At 41.8% G+C, this 16,075-nt stretch overlaps 1 protein-coding gene across 2 annotated transcripts in view; it reads right to left on the bottom strand.

Annotated features, from left to right (window-relative positions):
* Positions 1-784: 784 nt before the first annotated feature.
* The window catches only part of ABHD3 (abhydrolase domain containing 3, phospholipase), a 45,996-nt gene continuing 30,705 nt past the window's right edge, over positions 785-16,075 (bottom strand). Inside the window, exons 1-5 of one of the 2 annotated variants that reach the window (XM_037982453.2) lie at positions 15,817-15,951; positions 11,149-11,322; positions 8,833-8,881; positions 8,589-8,754; positions 785-1,640 (exon numbers count right to left, since the gene is read on the bottom strand). In XM_037982453.2, the coding sequence (XP_037838381.1) occupies positions 1,468-1,640; positions 8,589-8,754; positions 8,833-8,881; positions 11,149-11,322; positions 15,817-15,899 (645 nt within the window). In that variant the 5' untranslated portion in view covers positions 15,900-15,951 and the 3' untranslated portion in view covers positions 785-1,467. Of the gene's footprint in view, positions 1,641-8,588; positions 8,755-8,832; positions 8,882-11,148; positions 11,323-15,816; positions 15,952-16,075 lie in introns of those variants that run through there. The other variant, XM_037982452.2, reaches the window with a different exon arrangement.

Raw genomic sequence — 16,075 nt, 5'->3', positions numbered from 1 at the left:
ATCATCAGGAGTTCTCCAAATGGTAGCATTTTTAGTAAATAATTTTATATTAATATGTATTTTTTGTACATGGTTCTCTCAACGTGATACCCGAGGAAAAAATATATGTATTTTATAAACAGGCTGAAGTACTGAGGAGGGAAAAGATGTTGAATAATGGGGAAATTATTATTATTGGCTGGCTAGCCCAATAACCATTGCCAATCCCCTTTCCCTTGCCTGCCTTCACTATAATTGATAAAGTATGTAACTGGCAAATTACTTGCTTTCCCAGTTTCTCACTCCACCTGGGTGGCCATGTGACAGGGGTCTGGCTAATGGATGTAAGTGCAAGTGTTCTGGGAAAGCTTTCACTTTCCTAAAAGGGCAGATGTGTCTGGCCCGACTCCTCCCTTTTCCTTCTTTGAACACAAATGTGTCATGTGGAACTGCAGCAGCCACCCTGTGTTTAGGAGATAACTAGCCACTGTGATAAGGATGGAATAGAAACAGACTGGGTCTTTGATGACATTGGTAAGCCTCTGCACCAGCTCTGGCCTGCCTACCAGGAGAATTCTTATAATATAAGTTAATTAGATATAATTTTTCCTTAAGGCACTGTTAGGTTTCCTGTAGCTGAAAGTATTCTTAATTGGTACAAGTGGTGTGAGCCCGACATTCTGGAAAGAGAAAAGCAAAACAGTATTAATGTTTCTTACTAATGCATTAATAAAATTATCATAAATTACTTTCTAGGGATTACTTTCTGGGCCCTTTTAGTAGACAAAAACTCACAAAAGACCAATTTAAAATGGTAGAATTTATTTTAATATAATGATATATATGCGTCCACATATACTATTTTAAAAATAAGCATGTAAATTATAATCATTATAAAACATAAGTTAGCCCTAATATTATCAGAGTAAAAGAGCACATAGAGAAGTCAGTCTAACATTGTTGCACTTGTCTTTTAAAGTTAGAATACATAAAAGATTTAGCGCATTGTATTTTATTTCAGTTTTCATGTTATCATCATTAACTATAAATACCCTTAGGAATGTACCACTTTATAACTTACATTCAAATAGCCAACATTTCTCAGCAGTTATTAAAGTACCATTAAATCACCTAAAACGAATAATCTAAAAAAATACTAGTTTAAATTAAAACCCTGAGGAATTAAAATTTTTTTTACACAATAGTTTTGGTTAAGTGCAATTTCATGTACATACTACTTTGTTTAAGGATGTACTTGGTAAGGCATAGTAAAAATAAAATCTACATAAGTAACAATCTAATACTATATTTAATTTGTTGCTACAAAGTTGTTTTGTTTCTCTAAAAAGTAGTTTTTGCATATCGTTCTGGACCTCTTCACCCATCTGCTGGCTTATTTGCCTTATATACAGTAGTTAAAATTTGTGCACTAAGCTGAGCTGCCTTCACAATTGTGGTTCAGACAAAATGCACCCGAAGAACTACATGTTAAGAGAGTTCATGTCCATGCTCAACCATGGCTTGCACAAACTGCTTGAAGACACGATCCATGTAAGTGGATTGCCTTGGCCAGATTCCCTCCAGAAAACCAATATGGCCTCCATAAGAAGTAAGGACCAAAGCAACATTAGGATTTTGCTTAGCAGTTTCTATTGGAATAGCTTCAGACCAAACAGGGTGGCAATAAGAGAGAAGAAGGAGAGAGAAAAATATAATCATTATGTTTTTGTTAGGAAAAGCATATACCTTTATCATATCTAATAAACAGAAATCAAAACACCATTATATAAATATATGTAATGAGCATAGTTAAATGGAATGAGTCTAATTTGTATCAACTATCTATATTAACAGTTCGTATATATGGTCATATGCTTGCACAATCATTTTGGAAAGAACCAATCCAAGATTTAATCATAACACAAAAGTATACGTCAAGTCTTATTTTGAGAAATTAAAGTAAGACAATTCAAGGAATGGTGAATCCTCATAATATGCTATAAAATTCCCACTGAGGCGTTACAGCGGGGAAAACAACTAAGCTTAGCACCTTTGTGAGAGTTAGAAATTCATTACCTATTATTTTGATCAACTTTACATGATGTGGCTTGGCATGGTAGTTCATGCTTGTAATCCTAGCATTTTGGGACGCCAAAGTGAGAGGATCACTTGAGCTCAGGAGTTCGAGACCAGCCTGGGCAACATAGTGAGACTCCATCTTGAAAGAAAGAAAAGAAAGGAAAGGAAGAAGAAAGAAAGGAAGACAGGAAGAAAGCAAAGAAAAAGGAAAGAAAGAGAAAGACAAAAAGAAGAAAAGGAAGAAAGAAAGAAAAAAGAAAAGAAAACAAAGGAAAGAGAGAGAGAGAGAAAGAAAAAGAAAGAGGGAGGCCGGGTGTGGTGGTTCACGCCTGTAATCCCAGCACTTTGGGAAGCTGAGGTGTGTGGATCATGAGGTCAAGAGATCAAGACTATCCTGGCCAACACGGTGAAACTCTGTCTCTACCAAAAATACAAAAATTAGATGGGCATGGTGGCGTGTGCCTGTAGTCCCAGCTACTTGGGAGGCTGAGGCAGGAGAATCGCTTGAACCTGGGAGGCGAGGTTGCAGTCAGCCGAAATCGCGCCATTGTATTCTAGCCTGGCGACAGAGTGAGACTCCGTCTAAAAAAAAGAAAGAGCTGGGCGCAGTGGCTCATGCCTGTAATCCCAGTACTTTGGGAGGCAAAGGCGGGTGGATCATGAGGTCAGGAGTTCAAGAGCAGCCTGGCCAACATGGTGAAACCCCGTCTCTACTAAAAATACAAAAAATAGCCAGGCATGGTGGTGCGTGCCTGTAATCCCAGCTACTTGGGAGGCCGAGGCTGCAGTGAGCTGAGATGGTGCCACTGCACTCCAGCCTGGTGACAGAGCAAGACTCCACCTCAAAAACAAACGAACAAACAAACAAAAAAAAAAAGAGAGAGAAAGAACAAACGAATGAACCGTATATAATGTTAGATTACTCAGGCCAATTAATGGCTGTATTAAGGATTCAAAAGTATAAATATAATTTATATAATAAAAACATATAGATAACAACAAAAACGAATGAAATTCTCTCGAATGGTAACAGTGTTTATCTTTGGGCAATGAAACATGGGTGAATTTTTCCTTTTCTTCCTTCTCTGAATTTCTATTTGTGGTAAAGACAAAGGAAAAGTATTTAAAAAACATAGTTGTGGCCCAGTGCAGTGGCTCACACCTGTAATCCCAGCACTTTGGGAGGCGGAGGCAGGTGGATCACAAGGTCGGGAGATCGAGACCTCTTGGCTAACATGGTGAAATCCTGTCTCCACTAAAAATACAAAAACAAAATTAGCCAGGCATGGTGGTGAGTGTCTGTAGTCCCAGCTACTGGGGAGGCTGAGGCAGGAGAATCACTTGAACCAGGGAGGCGGAAGTTGCAGTGAGCCGAGATTGCGCCACTGCACTCCAGCCTGGGCGACAAAGCAACACTCCGTCTCAAACAAAACAAAACAAAACAAATCAACAACAAAACAAAACAAAAAAAACCTAGTCGCTGGCCGGGCGTGGTGGCTCATGCCTGTACTTAAAGCACTCTGGGGCTGAGATGGGTGGGGTGGATCACTTGAGGTCAGAAGTTTGAGACCAGCCTGGCTAACATGATTAAACCCTGTCTGTACTAAAAATACAAAACAATTAGCTGGGCATGGTGGCAGGCACCTGTAATTTCAGCTACTTGGGAGTCTGAGGCAGGAGAATCACTTGAACCCCAGGGGTAGATGTTGCAGTGAGCCAAGATTGCATCACTGCACTCCAGCCTGGGTGACAGAGCGAGACTCTGTTTCAAAAAAACAAAAACAAAAACAAAAACATAGCTGCTGTATTTAATATAATTCACCAGTAAGACAGTCTTTTCCTTTTTTTTTTTGAGACAGAGTCTTGCCGTGTCACCCAGGCTGGAGTGCAGTGGCCGGATCTCAGCTCACTGCAAGCTCCGCCTCCTGGGTTTACGCCATTCTCCTGCCTCAGCCTCCCGAGTAGCTGGGACTACAGGCGCCCGCCACCTCGCCCGGCTAGTTTTTTTTATTTTTTAGTAGAGACGGGGTTTCACTGTGTTAGCCAGGATGGTCTGGATCTCCTGACCTCGTGATCCGCCTGTCTCAGCTTCCCAAAGTGCTGGGATTACAGGCTTGAGCCACTGTGCCTGGCCTTTTTTTTTTTTTTTTTTGAGACAGAGTCTCACTCTGTCGCCCAGGCTGGAGTGCAGTGGCGCAATCTTGGCTCACTGCAACCTCCGCCTCCCTGGTTCAGGCGATTCTCCTGCCTCAGCCTCCTGAGTAGCTGGGACTACAGGCGTGCGCCACCACACCTGGCTAATTTTTGTATTTTTTAGTAGAGACAGGGTTTCACCATATTGGACAGGCTGGTCTTGAACTGCTGACCTCATGATCTGCCTGCCTCAGCCTCCCAAAGTGCTGGGATTACAGGTGTGAGCCATTGTGCATGGCCTGGACAGTCTTTTCATATGCTCTATAAATCTACCTTGAGTATAAACTTTATTTATTTATTTTTTTGAGACAGAGTCTTGCTTTGTCGCCCAGCCTGGAGTGCAGTGGTGCATCTCGGCTCACTGCAAGCTCTGCCTCCCAAGTTCACGCCATTCTCCTGCCTCAGCCTCCTGAGCAGCTGGGACTACAGGCGTGCACCACCATGCCCGGCTAATTTTTTGTATTTGTAGTAGAGACGGGGTTTCACCGTGTTAGCCAGGATGGTCTCGATCTCCTGACTTCGTGATCCGCCTGCCTCGGCCTCCCAAAGTGCTGAGATTACAGGCGTGTGCCATCCATCTGGCCTGAGTATAAACTTTAAAAGATATGAATTAAAGGTTTTTTTTTCCCCTCCCATGCTTAGAGGTCAGTGAAAACGTTATGATATAAGGTCTCTAATGGATCAAAACCTGGCATGAGAAGTGTTTTGATTTCAGATACTGCCAAATCTTATCTCCCTAATTAAGATAACATGGTTGAGGCCAGTGTGGTGGCTCACCCTTGTAATCTCAGCACTTTGGGAGGATCTTTGGGGCTAGGAGTTTGAGACTAGCCTGGGCAGCTTAGCAAGACTGACTATGTCTTTACAAAAATGTTTAAAAAAAAAGAAAGAAAGAAAAAGAAAAGCCTGGTGTGGTGGCATGCGCCTATAGTCCTAGCTGACGCTGAGGTGGGAGGACAGCTTGAGCCCAGGAGTTTAAGGCTGCAGTAAACTTTTTTTTTTTTTTTAGATGGAATTTCACTGTTGTTGCCCAGGCGCAATGGTGCGATCTCGGCCGGCTTATTGCAACCTCCATCTCCCGGGTTCAAGCAGTTCTCCTGCCTCAGCCTCCCAAGTAGCTGGGATTACAGGCGCGTGCCACCATGCCCGGTTAATTGTGGATTTTTTTTTTTTTTACTAGAGATGGGGTTTCACCATGTTGCTCAGGCTGGTCTTGAACTCCTGACCTCAGGTGATCCACCCACCTTGGCCTCCCAAACTGCAGGGATTACAGGTGTGAGCCACTTCGCTCGGCCTGGCTGCAGTAAACTATGGTAGTGTCACTGGACTCCGGTCTCAGCAACAGAGCGAGATCCTGTGTCCAAAAATATATATATATAAAAAATGTGATTGATGCAATAATTACAACTTCACAACTTGGGCTGAGTTTTAGGGGCAAATGAGCTAATTAAAGGTAACAGCTTCTCTACCCCACCCCCTTGTAAGAAGAAAAAGGAAGCTAAAATTCAGTGTAAGAGAACTGGGGCCTTCTACAAACTGTTAGACAATGCTCTTACATTTGACCCTTCGCAACACTCTAAAGAATAAACCGATAGCCCTAAAGCAAGGCTCAAAAATCTAAGTTCTTATCAAAAAGTGGTCCTGACTTCATGTCCTTAGCTAGCCACATCCGTCCCAAGGAAAAAAGTGAACATCTATCTTGGGATCAGGTGTGGGAACTTAAGGGGGAATGGCTGATACTATTTTTGCTTTTCCTTTTTCACCAAACATTTAGAGTGTTTCATTTGCCTCTAAAGGAATTATCAAGAGCCTAAACTTCACATTCTGGATACATTCAGAAATTTCTAACGCTGAGAATTACAGTCATATCAGAAGAACAAAAGGCTGGGCCACATTTGAGTCATGTGAAAGATGCTAGCTGCCTGTTCTCTCAGACTGCAGACAATTGTCCACTATTTCAATGTGGCAAGACTATTTTAAAGGCTTGGGAAAGAATAGAAGAAAATAATGAGTTCAAACTTCACCCAAGTGGGTAAGGTTAAAATGTTGGGAATTTTTTGTTGGTAAAAAGGTCAGTGAAATATAAAAACGAGTAAAGAAATACCAGACTTCCTTAATTCAATGAAAATATGCTAAAACAATCACCATGTAAGTCAACTGATATTGAAGTTCACAGTTTCATTTTCTAAATTGTGGTCAAGGCCATAAGTTTCAGCTTCTAAGATTACCTGTCATTAATCACAAATCACACAATAAAATAGGATCTTCTAGAGAAATAATAGGTAATTTAAAAATATATACATATATACATACACACACATTGGGGATTTTCTGAAAATTTCACAGCATGTGTTATGTTTATAGTCAGAATCATTTTTAAATGAAGTATTTGGGGAAAATGGTTTTAATGTATTGAAAGAAAAGAGAGAAAAAATTTTTTGTTTTTTTTTTTTTGAGATGGAGTCTTGCTCTGTCGTCCAGGCTGGAGTGCTGTGGCACGATCTCAGCTCACTGCAACCTCCACTTCCTGATTCAAGCAATTCTCCAATTCTCCTGCCTCAGCCTCCCAAGCAGCTGGGATTACAGGCACGTGCCACCATGCCCAGCTACTTTTTGTATTTTTAGTAGAGACGGGGTTTCACGGTGTGGGCTAGGCTGCTCCCTATCTTTGTCATCAAATTTCATATTTCTTGACATAAGAAAGCAGGAAAGTTGGCCAGGCGTGGTGGCTCATGCCTGTAATCCCAGCACTCTGGGAGGCCGAGGTGGGTGGATTGCCTGAGGTCAGGAATTCGAGACCAGCCTGGCCAACATAGTGAAACCTCATCTCTACTAAAAATACAAAAATTAGCCAGGCATGGTGGCGGGCACCTGTAATCCCAGCTACTTGGGAGGCTGAGGCAGGAGAATTGCTTGAACCTGAGAGGCAGAGGTTGTAGTAAGCAGAGATTGTGTCACTGCACTCCAGCCTGGGTGACAGAGCGAGACTCCATCTCAAAAAAGAAAAAAAAAGAAAGCAGTAAAGTTTAGGCTGGGTGTGGTGGCTCATGCCTGTAATCCCAGCACTCTGGGAGAACCAGGCAGGCGAATCACCTGAGGTCAGGAGTTCAAGACCAGCCTGACCAACACGGTGAAACCCTGTCTCTATGAAAATACAAAATTAGCCAGGCATGATGGCGGGTGCCTGTAATCCCAGCTACTTGGGAGGCTGAGGAGGGAGAATTGCTTGAACCCAGGAGGCGGAGGTTGCAGTGAGCCGAGATCATGCCTTTGTATTCCAGTCTGGGTGACAGAGTGAGAAAGAAATCAGGTAAGTTTATTTTTGAATAATTTTCTTTCTTTCTTTTTTTTTTTTTTTTTGAGACAGAGTCTTGCTTTGTCACTCAGGCTGGAGTGCAGTGGCACGATCTCCCCTCACTGCAAGCTCCGCTTCCCGGGTTCACACCATTCTCCTGCCTCAGCCTCCCGTATAGCTGGGACTACAGGCGCCCGCCACCACGCCCGGCTCATTTTTTTAAATGTATTTTTAGTAGAGACGGGGTTTCACTGTGTTAGCCAGGATGGTCTCGATCTCCTGACCTCGTGATCCGCCCGTCTCGGCCTCCCAAAGTGCTGGGATTACAGGCGTGAGCCACCGCGCCCAGTCAATAATAATAATTTTCTATTTTTAAGAGACAGGGTCTCACTCTGTTGTTCAGGCTGGAGTGCAGTGGCATGATCATAGATCATTGCAGCCTCAAACTTCTGGGCTCAAGTGATTCTCCCACCTCAGCCTCCCAAGTATGTGGGACTATAGGCACACACCACCATGCCCAGCTAATTAATTTTCTTTTATACAGTATTCTGGGGAAAATGAAAGAATGTTTCTCTTCAAATATGACCTTCTAGTCCAAATATGCTTCACTAATTGAGATCATCAAAGCCACCGTGTTTAAAAAGTCTCAAGTTCTTTTCCAGCTTAAAAGGGAAGAAAAACTTCAAATTTTTCTGTATAGGAACCTCAGGAAAAAGAGGCAAGTGATGACAATATTCTCTTGAGGCAAAAAGACTGTAACATCATCTGTCCAAAGAATAGTGTATTTGATAAGAAGGAAAGGTTATAAAAATGAGAACGAGCAAAACATTAAGTCATAATTTGTTCTGAGCTTCTCACAATGGACTAGATAAGGGTCTGTGAAAATATTTAAGTGATCTGAGACATTTAGATACTATGTTATGAGTATCTAGTTTTTTAAGTAATGGAAATGACACATTTTCTTACTACTATATTTTCTTAAAAAGAACAATATATTAAAAGTTAATTCATGTCAAAATATATAGAAATATGTTAATTTTACCATGACTGGGTGAGAAAACATCATCCACAGAATTTAGACACAATACTGGAATTCCTACTGATGTCAGTCTACGACTCGGACTGGCATCAGTATAATAATCATCAATTGTTCGGTATCCAAACATGACTGAAGTGAATCGCTTATCAAACTCTCTGATGGATTTAGCCTGAAACACAAAAACAAATTATATCTAGTCTTGCCCCAAAAGAAGAAATAAAAGTATTACATGAAGTTTCTCTCCTACCTTCATGACATGATCCATATCAACTTGTTTTACAAACATATGTCGGTGCCTGGAACAAAAGAATTTCAGAAGTAAAAATCAAGGTCATTCCAACTCCATCATACTAAAAAGACTTAAAAACAAACTACTAAACAGCCTAGCACAGGGCACAAAGTTGGCCACTCAATAAACATTTGCTTAATCAGGTATGGCAAGATTAGTATAATAATGTTTGTGCTGAAGATATTTTCTTCAAGTACTTGTATTTTTTTTTGTTTTGTTTTTTGAGACAGGGTCTTGCTTTGTCACCCAGGCTGGAGTGTAGTGGCATGATCACGGCTCACTGCACCTTCCATCTGCTGGGCTTTAGTGATTCTCCCACTGTAGCCCCAAAGTAGCTGGGACTACAGGTGTGTGCCACCACGCCCCACCAATTTTGTGTTTTGGTTTTTTTTTTTGCATTTTTTGTAGAGAGAGGGTTTCGCCATGTTACCCAGGCTGATCTCGAACTCCTGGACTCAAGGGACCAACCCTCCTCGGCCTCCCAAAGTGCTGGGATTATAGGCATGAGCCACCTTGCCTGGCCTGGTAAAATCTAATCCAGTGTTGGATGTCAACTTCCAGGATAACTATGGTTTTCAGTAAGTCATGTGCAAATCAACAGTACTTTTCAAGTTTATATTTATTAATTCACTTAAAAGTATGTGGTAACAGCTCATAAAAAAAAAAGATTATGTGCATTGCATGCCTGTATCAAAATATCTCATGTACCCCATAAATATATGCACCTACTGTGTACTCACAGAAATTAAAAATTTTTAAAAATTAAAGAAATAAGCAAACAGAAACATCTCTGCTGGGCGGGGGGCTCAGGTCTGTAGTCCTAGCACTTTGGGAGGCTGCGGTGGATGGATTGCCTGAGTTCAGGAGTTTGAGACCAGCCTGGGCAACATGGCAAAACCCTGTCTCTACAAAACATAAAATAATTAGCCAGGTGTGGTGGTATGTGCCTGTAGTCCCAGCTACTTGAGAGGCTGAGATGGGAGGCTCACTTGAGCCTAGGAGGTTCAGGCTGCAGTGAGCCATGATCACACCACTGCACTCCAGCGTGGGCGACAGAGACCCTGCTTTAAAAAAAAAAAAAAAAAAGAAAGAAAGAAAAAAGAAAATACACAAACAATTCCAGAGAAAACTAATGCAAAGACAGTATTTTGGTAGTATAAGAACTGTGAGGACTGACATTATCTAAGTCAGTCCAGGAAAGACTTATTACTTATTATCCAGGAAAGACTTAGGTATTATTAAGATTAGCAACAAGTAGAAATCCAGGGAAACAGTCCATCACACACTTAACACATTCCATACTAACATTTTTAGTCTTTTAGAATAATTTAGAATGGTGATTAGAATAGTAACCTTCAATAGTGTGCCTTCACTAAAAATGGGGCACATACTTTAGGGGTTGTACAAGACAATCCACTGGGGTTCACAAAGAAAACATTACAACTTTTAGCTATATTTTTAACTTATGCTTAAATTTTAACTTATACTTACATTTTTTATTTATATGCATTTACAACAAAGATAATATTTTGGTACAGTCGTAAATTTATTCAGTGTGTAAATACATATACATATATTGGTAGTATTATGCTTTAAACTTTTTTATTGTTAGGGCATGTAATCAAAACATTTGGAGACAATAGGATTTTTTTTTTTTGAGACAGAGTCTTGCTCTGTCACCCAGGTTAGAGTGCAGTGGCATGATCTTGGCTCACTGCAACCTTTGCCTCCTGGGTTCAAGCGATTCTCCTGCCTCAGTCTCCTGAATAGCTGGGACTACAGGCATGCACCACCATGCCCAGCTAATTTTTTTGTATTTTTACTGGAGATGGGGTTTCACCATGTTGACCAGGATGGTCTTGATCTCCTGACCTTGTGATCTCTCCGCCTCGGCCTCCCAAAGTGCTGGGATTACAGGTGTCAGCCACCGGGCCTAGTCCTGGAGACAACAGATTTTTTTTTTTTGAGATGGATTTTCGCTCTTGTTGCCCAGGCTGGAGTGCAATGGCGCAATCTTGGCTCACCGCAACCTCCACCTCCCAGGTTCAAGCGATTCTCCTACCTCAGCCTTCCTAGTAGCTGGGATTACAGGCATGTGCCACCACGCCCGGCTAATTTTGTATTTTCAGTAGAGACGGGGTTTCTCCACGTTGGTCAGGCTGGTCTCGAACTCCTGACCTCAGGTGATCCACCCGCCTCGGCCTCCCAAAGTGCTGGGATTATAGGCATGAGCCACCGTGCCTGGCGAGATAACAGATTTTAAAGATGACTCACTTATTAACTGAAGACTGAAGGCAGGTTGTCAAATAGTAATTAAAAAGCAGCCAGTTCAGTGGTTTCTCCAATGACTCTGAGCAAGCGAAGGTGTTCCAACCAACGGAAAAAGTTGCAGCTGCCATCAAAGGAGTTTTAGACCCAATTTTGCCCAGGTAATTTAGAAGCAGCATTCTAAAATGGGGAGAAACAGGAAACTCAGTGATTAATTTGTTATATCACACAGGACATCCATTTCTAACTACAGACTTTATGTTAACTATGGAGAAGAAAAATATAAACTAGTGTTTAAGTCCTCTACCATGGAAAAGCATGAAAACATCTTCATTCTTTCCTTATATTCATATATTTATTTGTCTTGCAGTCAACTATGTGGTGAATGGGACAAATCATAGTTATTCCTTATATATGGATCCTATGAAGTCAAACATAAGAGAAATCCACCCTAAGAGAGGTTTTCAAATGTGACTGCATGCTGGAATCACCCAGAGTATTTTTTTTGTGTATGTGTGTGCTTTTCTGAGACAGAGTCTCGCTCTGTCGCCCAGGCTGGAGTGCAGTGGTGTGATCTCAGCCCTCTGCAACCTCCACCTCCTGGGTTCAAGCGATTCTCCTGCCTCAGCCTCCCGAGTAGCTGGGATTACAGGCATGCATCACCACACCTTGGTAATTTTTTGTATTTATTTATTTTTTTTATTTTTTATTTTTTTTGAGACGGAGTCTCGCTCTGTCGCCCAGGCTGGAGTGCAGTGGCCGGATCTCAGCTCACTGCAAGCTCCGCCTCCCGGGTTTACGCCATTCTCCTGCCTCAGCCTCCCGAGTAGCTGGGATTACAGGCGCCCGCCAACTCACCTGGCTAGTTTTTTGTATTTTTAGTAGAGACGGGGTTTCACCGTATTAGCCAGGATGGTCTCGATCTCCTGACCTCGTGATCCACCCATCTCGGCCTCCCAAAGTGCTGGGATTACAGGCTTGAGCCACCGCGCCCGGCCAATTTTTTGTATTTTTAGTAGAGACAGGGTTTCATCGTGTTGACCAGGCTGGTTTTGAACTCCTGACCTCAAGTGATCTGCACACCTCAGCCTCCCAAAGTGCTAAGATTACAGCCTTTGCACCTGGCCCTGTTTTTCTTTCTCTCTCTTTTTTTTTTTTTTTTGAGATAGGCTCTGTAGCCCAGGCTGGAGTGCAGTGACATAATCACACCTTAGGGCAGCCTTGATCTCCTAGGCTAAGTGATCCTCTCACCTTACCCTCCCCAGTATCTGGGACTATATGAGTCTGCCATCATGCCCAGCTAATTTTTTTTTTTTTTTTTTTTTTAATAGAGATGAGGTCTCACTATCTTGCTCAGGCTGGTCTCTAGCTCCTGGGGAGTTTGTAAATGACTACTGATGTCTGGGTCTCACCCTGAGAGATTGTGAGTTAACTGGTCTGGATCGCTACCCTAGCTGCCAAGGATCCTTGCACCCTGTGGCAAGTTTCTAAATCGCTCTTTAGTCTAGACTTTCTGAGCTGTAAGTAACTTGTTTTCTCTTTCTATTCCTGTTATTTGTCCTTATTTCCTAACACATATTTTCTTCTTTTCTTTTTGTTCTATTAATTTTCTTGATTCTATGCTAATTCTATTTTGGTAAGAGAGACCATAATCATGTCTAATCTACATAAACAATGTTGAAAATCTAAAGTTTAACGCTGCCAAGTAACAGGATGATATCCTAATTGTTTCTCATTATATTTTTTTGTACTTGATTTCTTCAATTGTCCAGGTTTTGAAATAGGAGAAATGGGTTAAAATTCTCCCTCATTCTTTTTTCCAGTCCAAATGACTTGCAGGGGTGAATGTGATGAAGTTTTAGATGGAAAATGGACATTTAGCTTTTGAAAATGATCCTTCACAACAACTGAACTAAATGTACACAGTATTGTGGTTCACCAAACCATATATAGGACAATGCTTACTCTTCTGCAAAGGGTTCATTCGAGAGTCCTAGTTTTGTTGGCCCTACTCTTTGATGGGAGGTCAGATATTGTTGGGAGGCTGGTAAAATGCACAAATTCGAAGGGCTTAAAGGGAAACTCATGACTAGGAAGATTCAGAAGTAGCTATGACCAAGCAGGTGGGATACATCTTGATTATTACTCAGAAACAAAATGATGCCAAGATGTTATCCCCAAAAAGACTGTTTTACTTCTATACGAAAAGCACCCTATTTCTCACCAAAAGAAAAAAACAAGCTAAAGAGAGAGAGAGAGAGAGAGAGAGAGAGAGAGAGAGAAATAACCCCTGGATTATGAGACTTAAAAGGCATACCAATCTCAATGTATAGACTTTTTCTGGCTCCTAACTAAACTAAAACCAAACAAGGCAACAGACTATTTGGGATATGTGAACACTTACTGAATACTGGATGATAGTTTGAAATTAGTATTAATTTTGTTCAGGTGTAATAATAGTAATATGGTTTTTTTGTTGTTGTTGCTTGTTTTTTAAGATAAACTCCAGCCAGGCGCAGTGGCTCATGCCTGTAATCCCAGCACTTTGGGAGGCTGAGGCAGGCAGATCATGAGGTCGGGAGTTTGAGACCAGCCTGGCCAACATAGTGAAACCCCCTCTCTACTAAAAATACAAATATTAGCTGGGCATGGTGGTGGGCACCTGTAATCCCAGCTACTTGTGAGGCTGAAGCAGGAGAATCACTTGAATCCAGGAGGCAGAGGTTGCAGTGAGCTAAGACCGCACCACTGCACTCCAGCCTGGGTGACAGTGGGAGACTCCGTCTCAACAACAACAACAAAGATAAACTCCACTTTTTTTTTTTTTTTTTTGAGATGGAGTTTTGCCCTCGTTGCCCAGGCTAGAGTGCAATAGCACAATGTCGGCTCACTGCAACCTCTGTCTCCCAGGTTCAAGAGATTCTCCTGCTTCAGCCTCCTGAGTAGCTGGGATTACAGGCAAGCACCACCATACCAGGCTAATTTTGTATTTTTAGTAGAGACGGGGTTTCTCCACATTGGTCAGGCTGGTCTCGAACTCCCAAACTCAGGTGATCCACCTGCCTTGGCCTCCCAAAGTGCTGGGATTATAGGTGTGAGCCACTGCGCCCGGCCTTTTTTTGTGTGTGTTTTTGTGTGTGTGAGACGGAGTCTCGCTCTGTCGCCCAGGCTAGAGCGCAGTGGTGTGATCTCAGCCCTCTGCAACCTCCACCTCCTGGGTTCAAGCGATTCTCCTGCCTCAGTCTCCCGAGTAGCTGGGATTATAGGCATGCATCACCACGCCCTGGTAATTTTTTGTATTTTTAGGATTTCATTGTGTTGACCAGGCTGGTTTTGAACTCCTGACCTTAGGTGGTCTGCCTGCCTCAGCCTCTCAAAGAGTTGGGACTACAGGTGTAAGCCACCATGCCTGGCCCACCTTTTAGAGATATCAACTATTTATAAGTGATGTCTGAGATGTGGCTCACAATAATCAGAGTTGAGAGGGAAAGGAGGGATGACACTGATGAAACGAGATGATCCATGAGTTGCTGGCATTTGGCCCCAGGGGCATCACAGACTCTATCACAGGGAGTACCCCAGTCCATGGGGCACTAGGCATAAGGATCGTCCACGGACTGTTTTTGTGTGTTGTATCTCCATAAGAAAAAATGTGTCAAGATATAAAACACATCCCCAAGTGGTAAGCCCACTTGGGATCGTGTCACAGTGCTAGGCAACTAGAAGGGGTGCTTCCGTCTAACAATTCACAAGACATTAATATTCAACCAGCTGTAAAGGCTAATGGTCAGGTTCTGCCTTCAGGCACTGAGGCTTCAATGTGGCATCAATAGACATTTCCCACGAGTGTCTGAATAGAGAATCTGGACCTGTTTATTTAAGTTCTGGCCTTTAAAAAAGCCAAGCATTTATATGATTAAGGGAAAAGTTCAGCTCTCACCCTGTCCTTTAAGGTTCACATTATGGGGGAAAGGAAAGAGAAGCTAAAGTCTGTCCATTAAGCACAGTTCAGAGATTCTGCTTGGGTTTTCTCCATTGATCGAGAGTTCTTCCTTTAGTAGGTCAAGTCAGACCTTCCATGCTAATGTAAGAAATGTATTCTTTTCTTGTTAGTTTTAAGTTTATCAGAATCTAAAAAGCCGTGGTTAAAGGCCTGTTTTTTAGAGTCTATCATTTATAAATGCTGTTTTCTTTTTTAAAAAATTAATTTTTTTTCTTTCTCACAGCCACTGGCTATAGAAAAATGCTGTTCATTTTCAAGTGAATAAACTCCTAAGATGTTCTAAAAACTGAAATGACAGATAAACCAATTATAAAATTATGAAAAAAATATTTTCTATCTTAAGTATTTGCCGATTTAAAAAACTAGTTTTGGACAATGGCTTCGGGAATCGAAAAGCATAGTAAAATTTCAGACAATAAAAATTTTGGATTTCCTTAAGCTCACCATCAGTAGAACAACCACAAAAAACCCCAAAAACAATTAGTAGAAATAAGCCTAAATAGAAAAGTTCCAAATAAGCCCCAAAGTAATGGCAAGCAGCACAAATGACAATATCCATATGCTTAAAATAGCAGCTGGAGTAGGGGGTTAACAAAACTTCAGTTTCTAGGAGCGCACTCCACAGTAGGTCCATTTGCCCAGCAATAAAACAAAACAAAACAAAATACCACCTGGGGAAAAATAATTTTGAAGGCCACTGCAGCTGGAGAGAGCAATAAGTGATTATTTCTGTAACTGCAGTGATGAAAGTCATGCTACAAGTTCAGCTTGAAAACGCAGCTCCAGGGATGGCTGGGAGTGCGTCAGGAATCGGAAGGTCAACACAGCAGCCAGTGAGTGATGCAATCGACTTCACGGGCTTCGGACAAGCCTTCAGGCTCATAAAATCCGCAGTCACAGAGACCCATAGTTAAGAAAAATATTAAAATT

The sequence above is a fragment of the Chlorocebus sabaeus genome, chromosome 18 (assembly GCF_047675955.1).
Source record: "Chlorocebus sabaeus isolate Y175 chromosome 18, mChlSab1.0.hap1, whole genome shotgun sequence".
Taxonomy (NCBI): Eukaryota; Metazoa; Chordata; class Mammalia; order Primates; family Cercopithecidae; genus Chlorocebus; species Chlorocebus sabaeus.
Note: the sequence above shows the minus strand (reverse complement) of the source record. Positions and strands in the feature narration are given on the sequence as shown.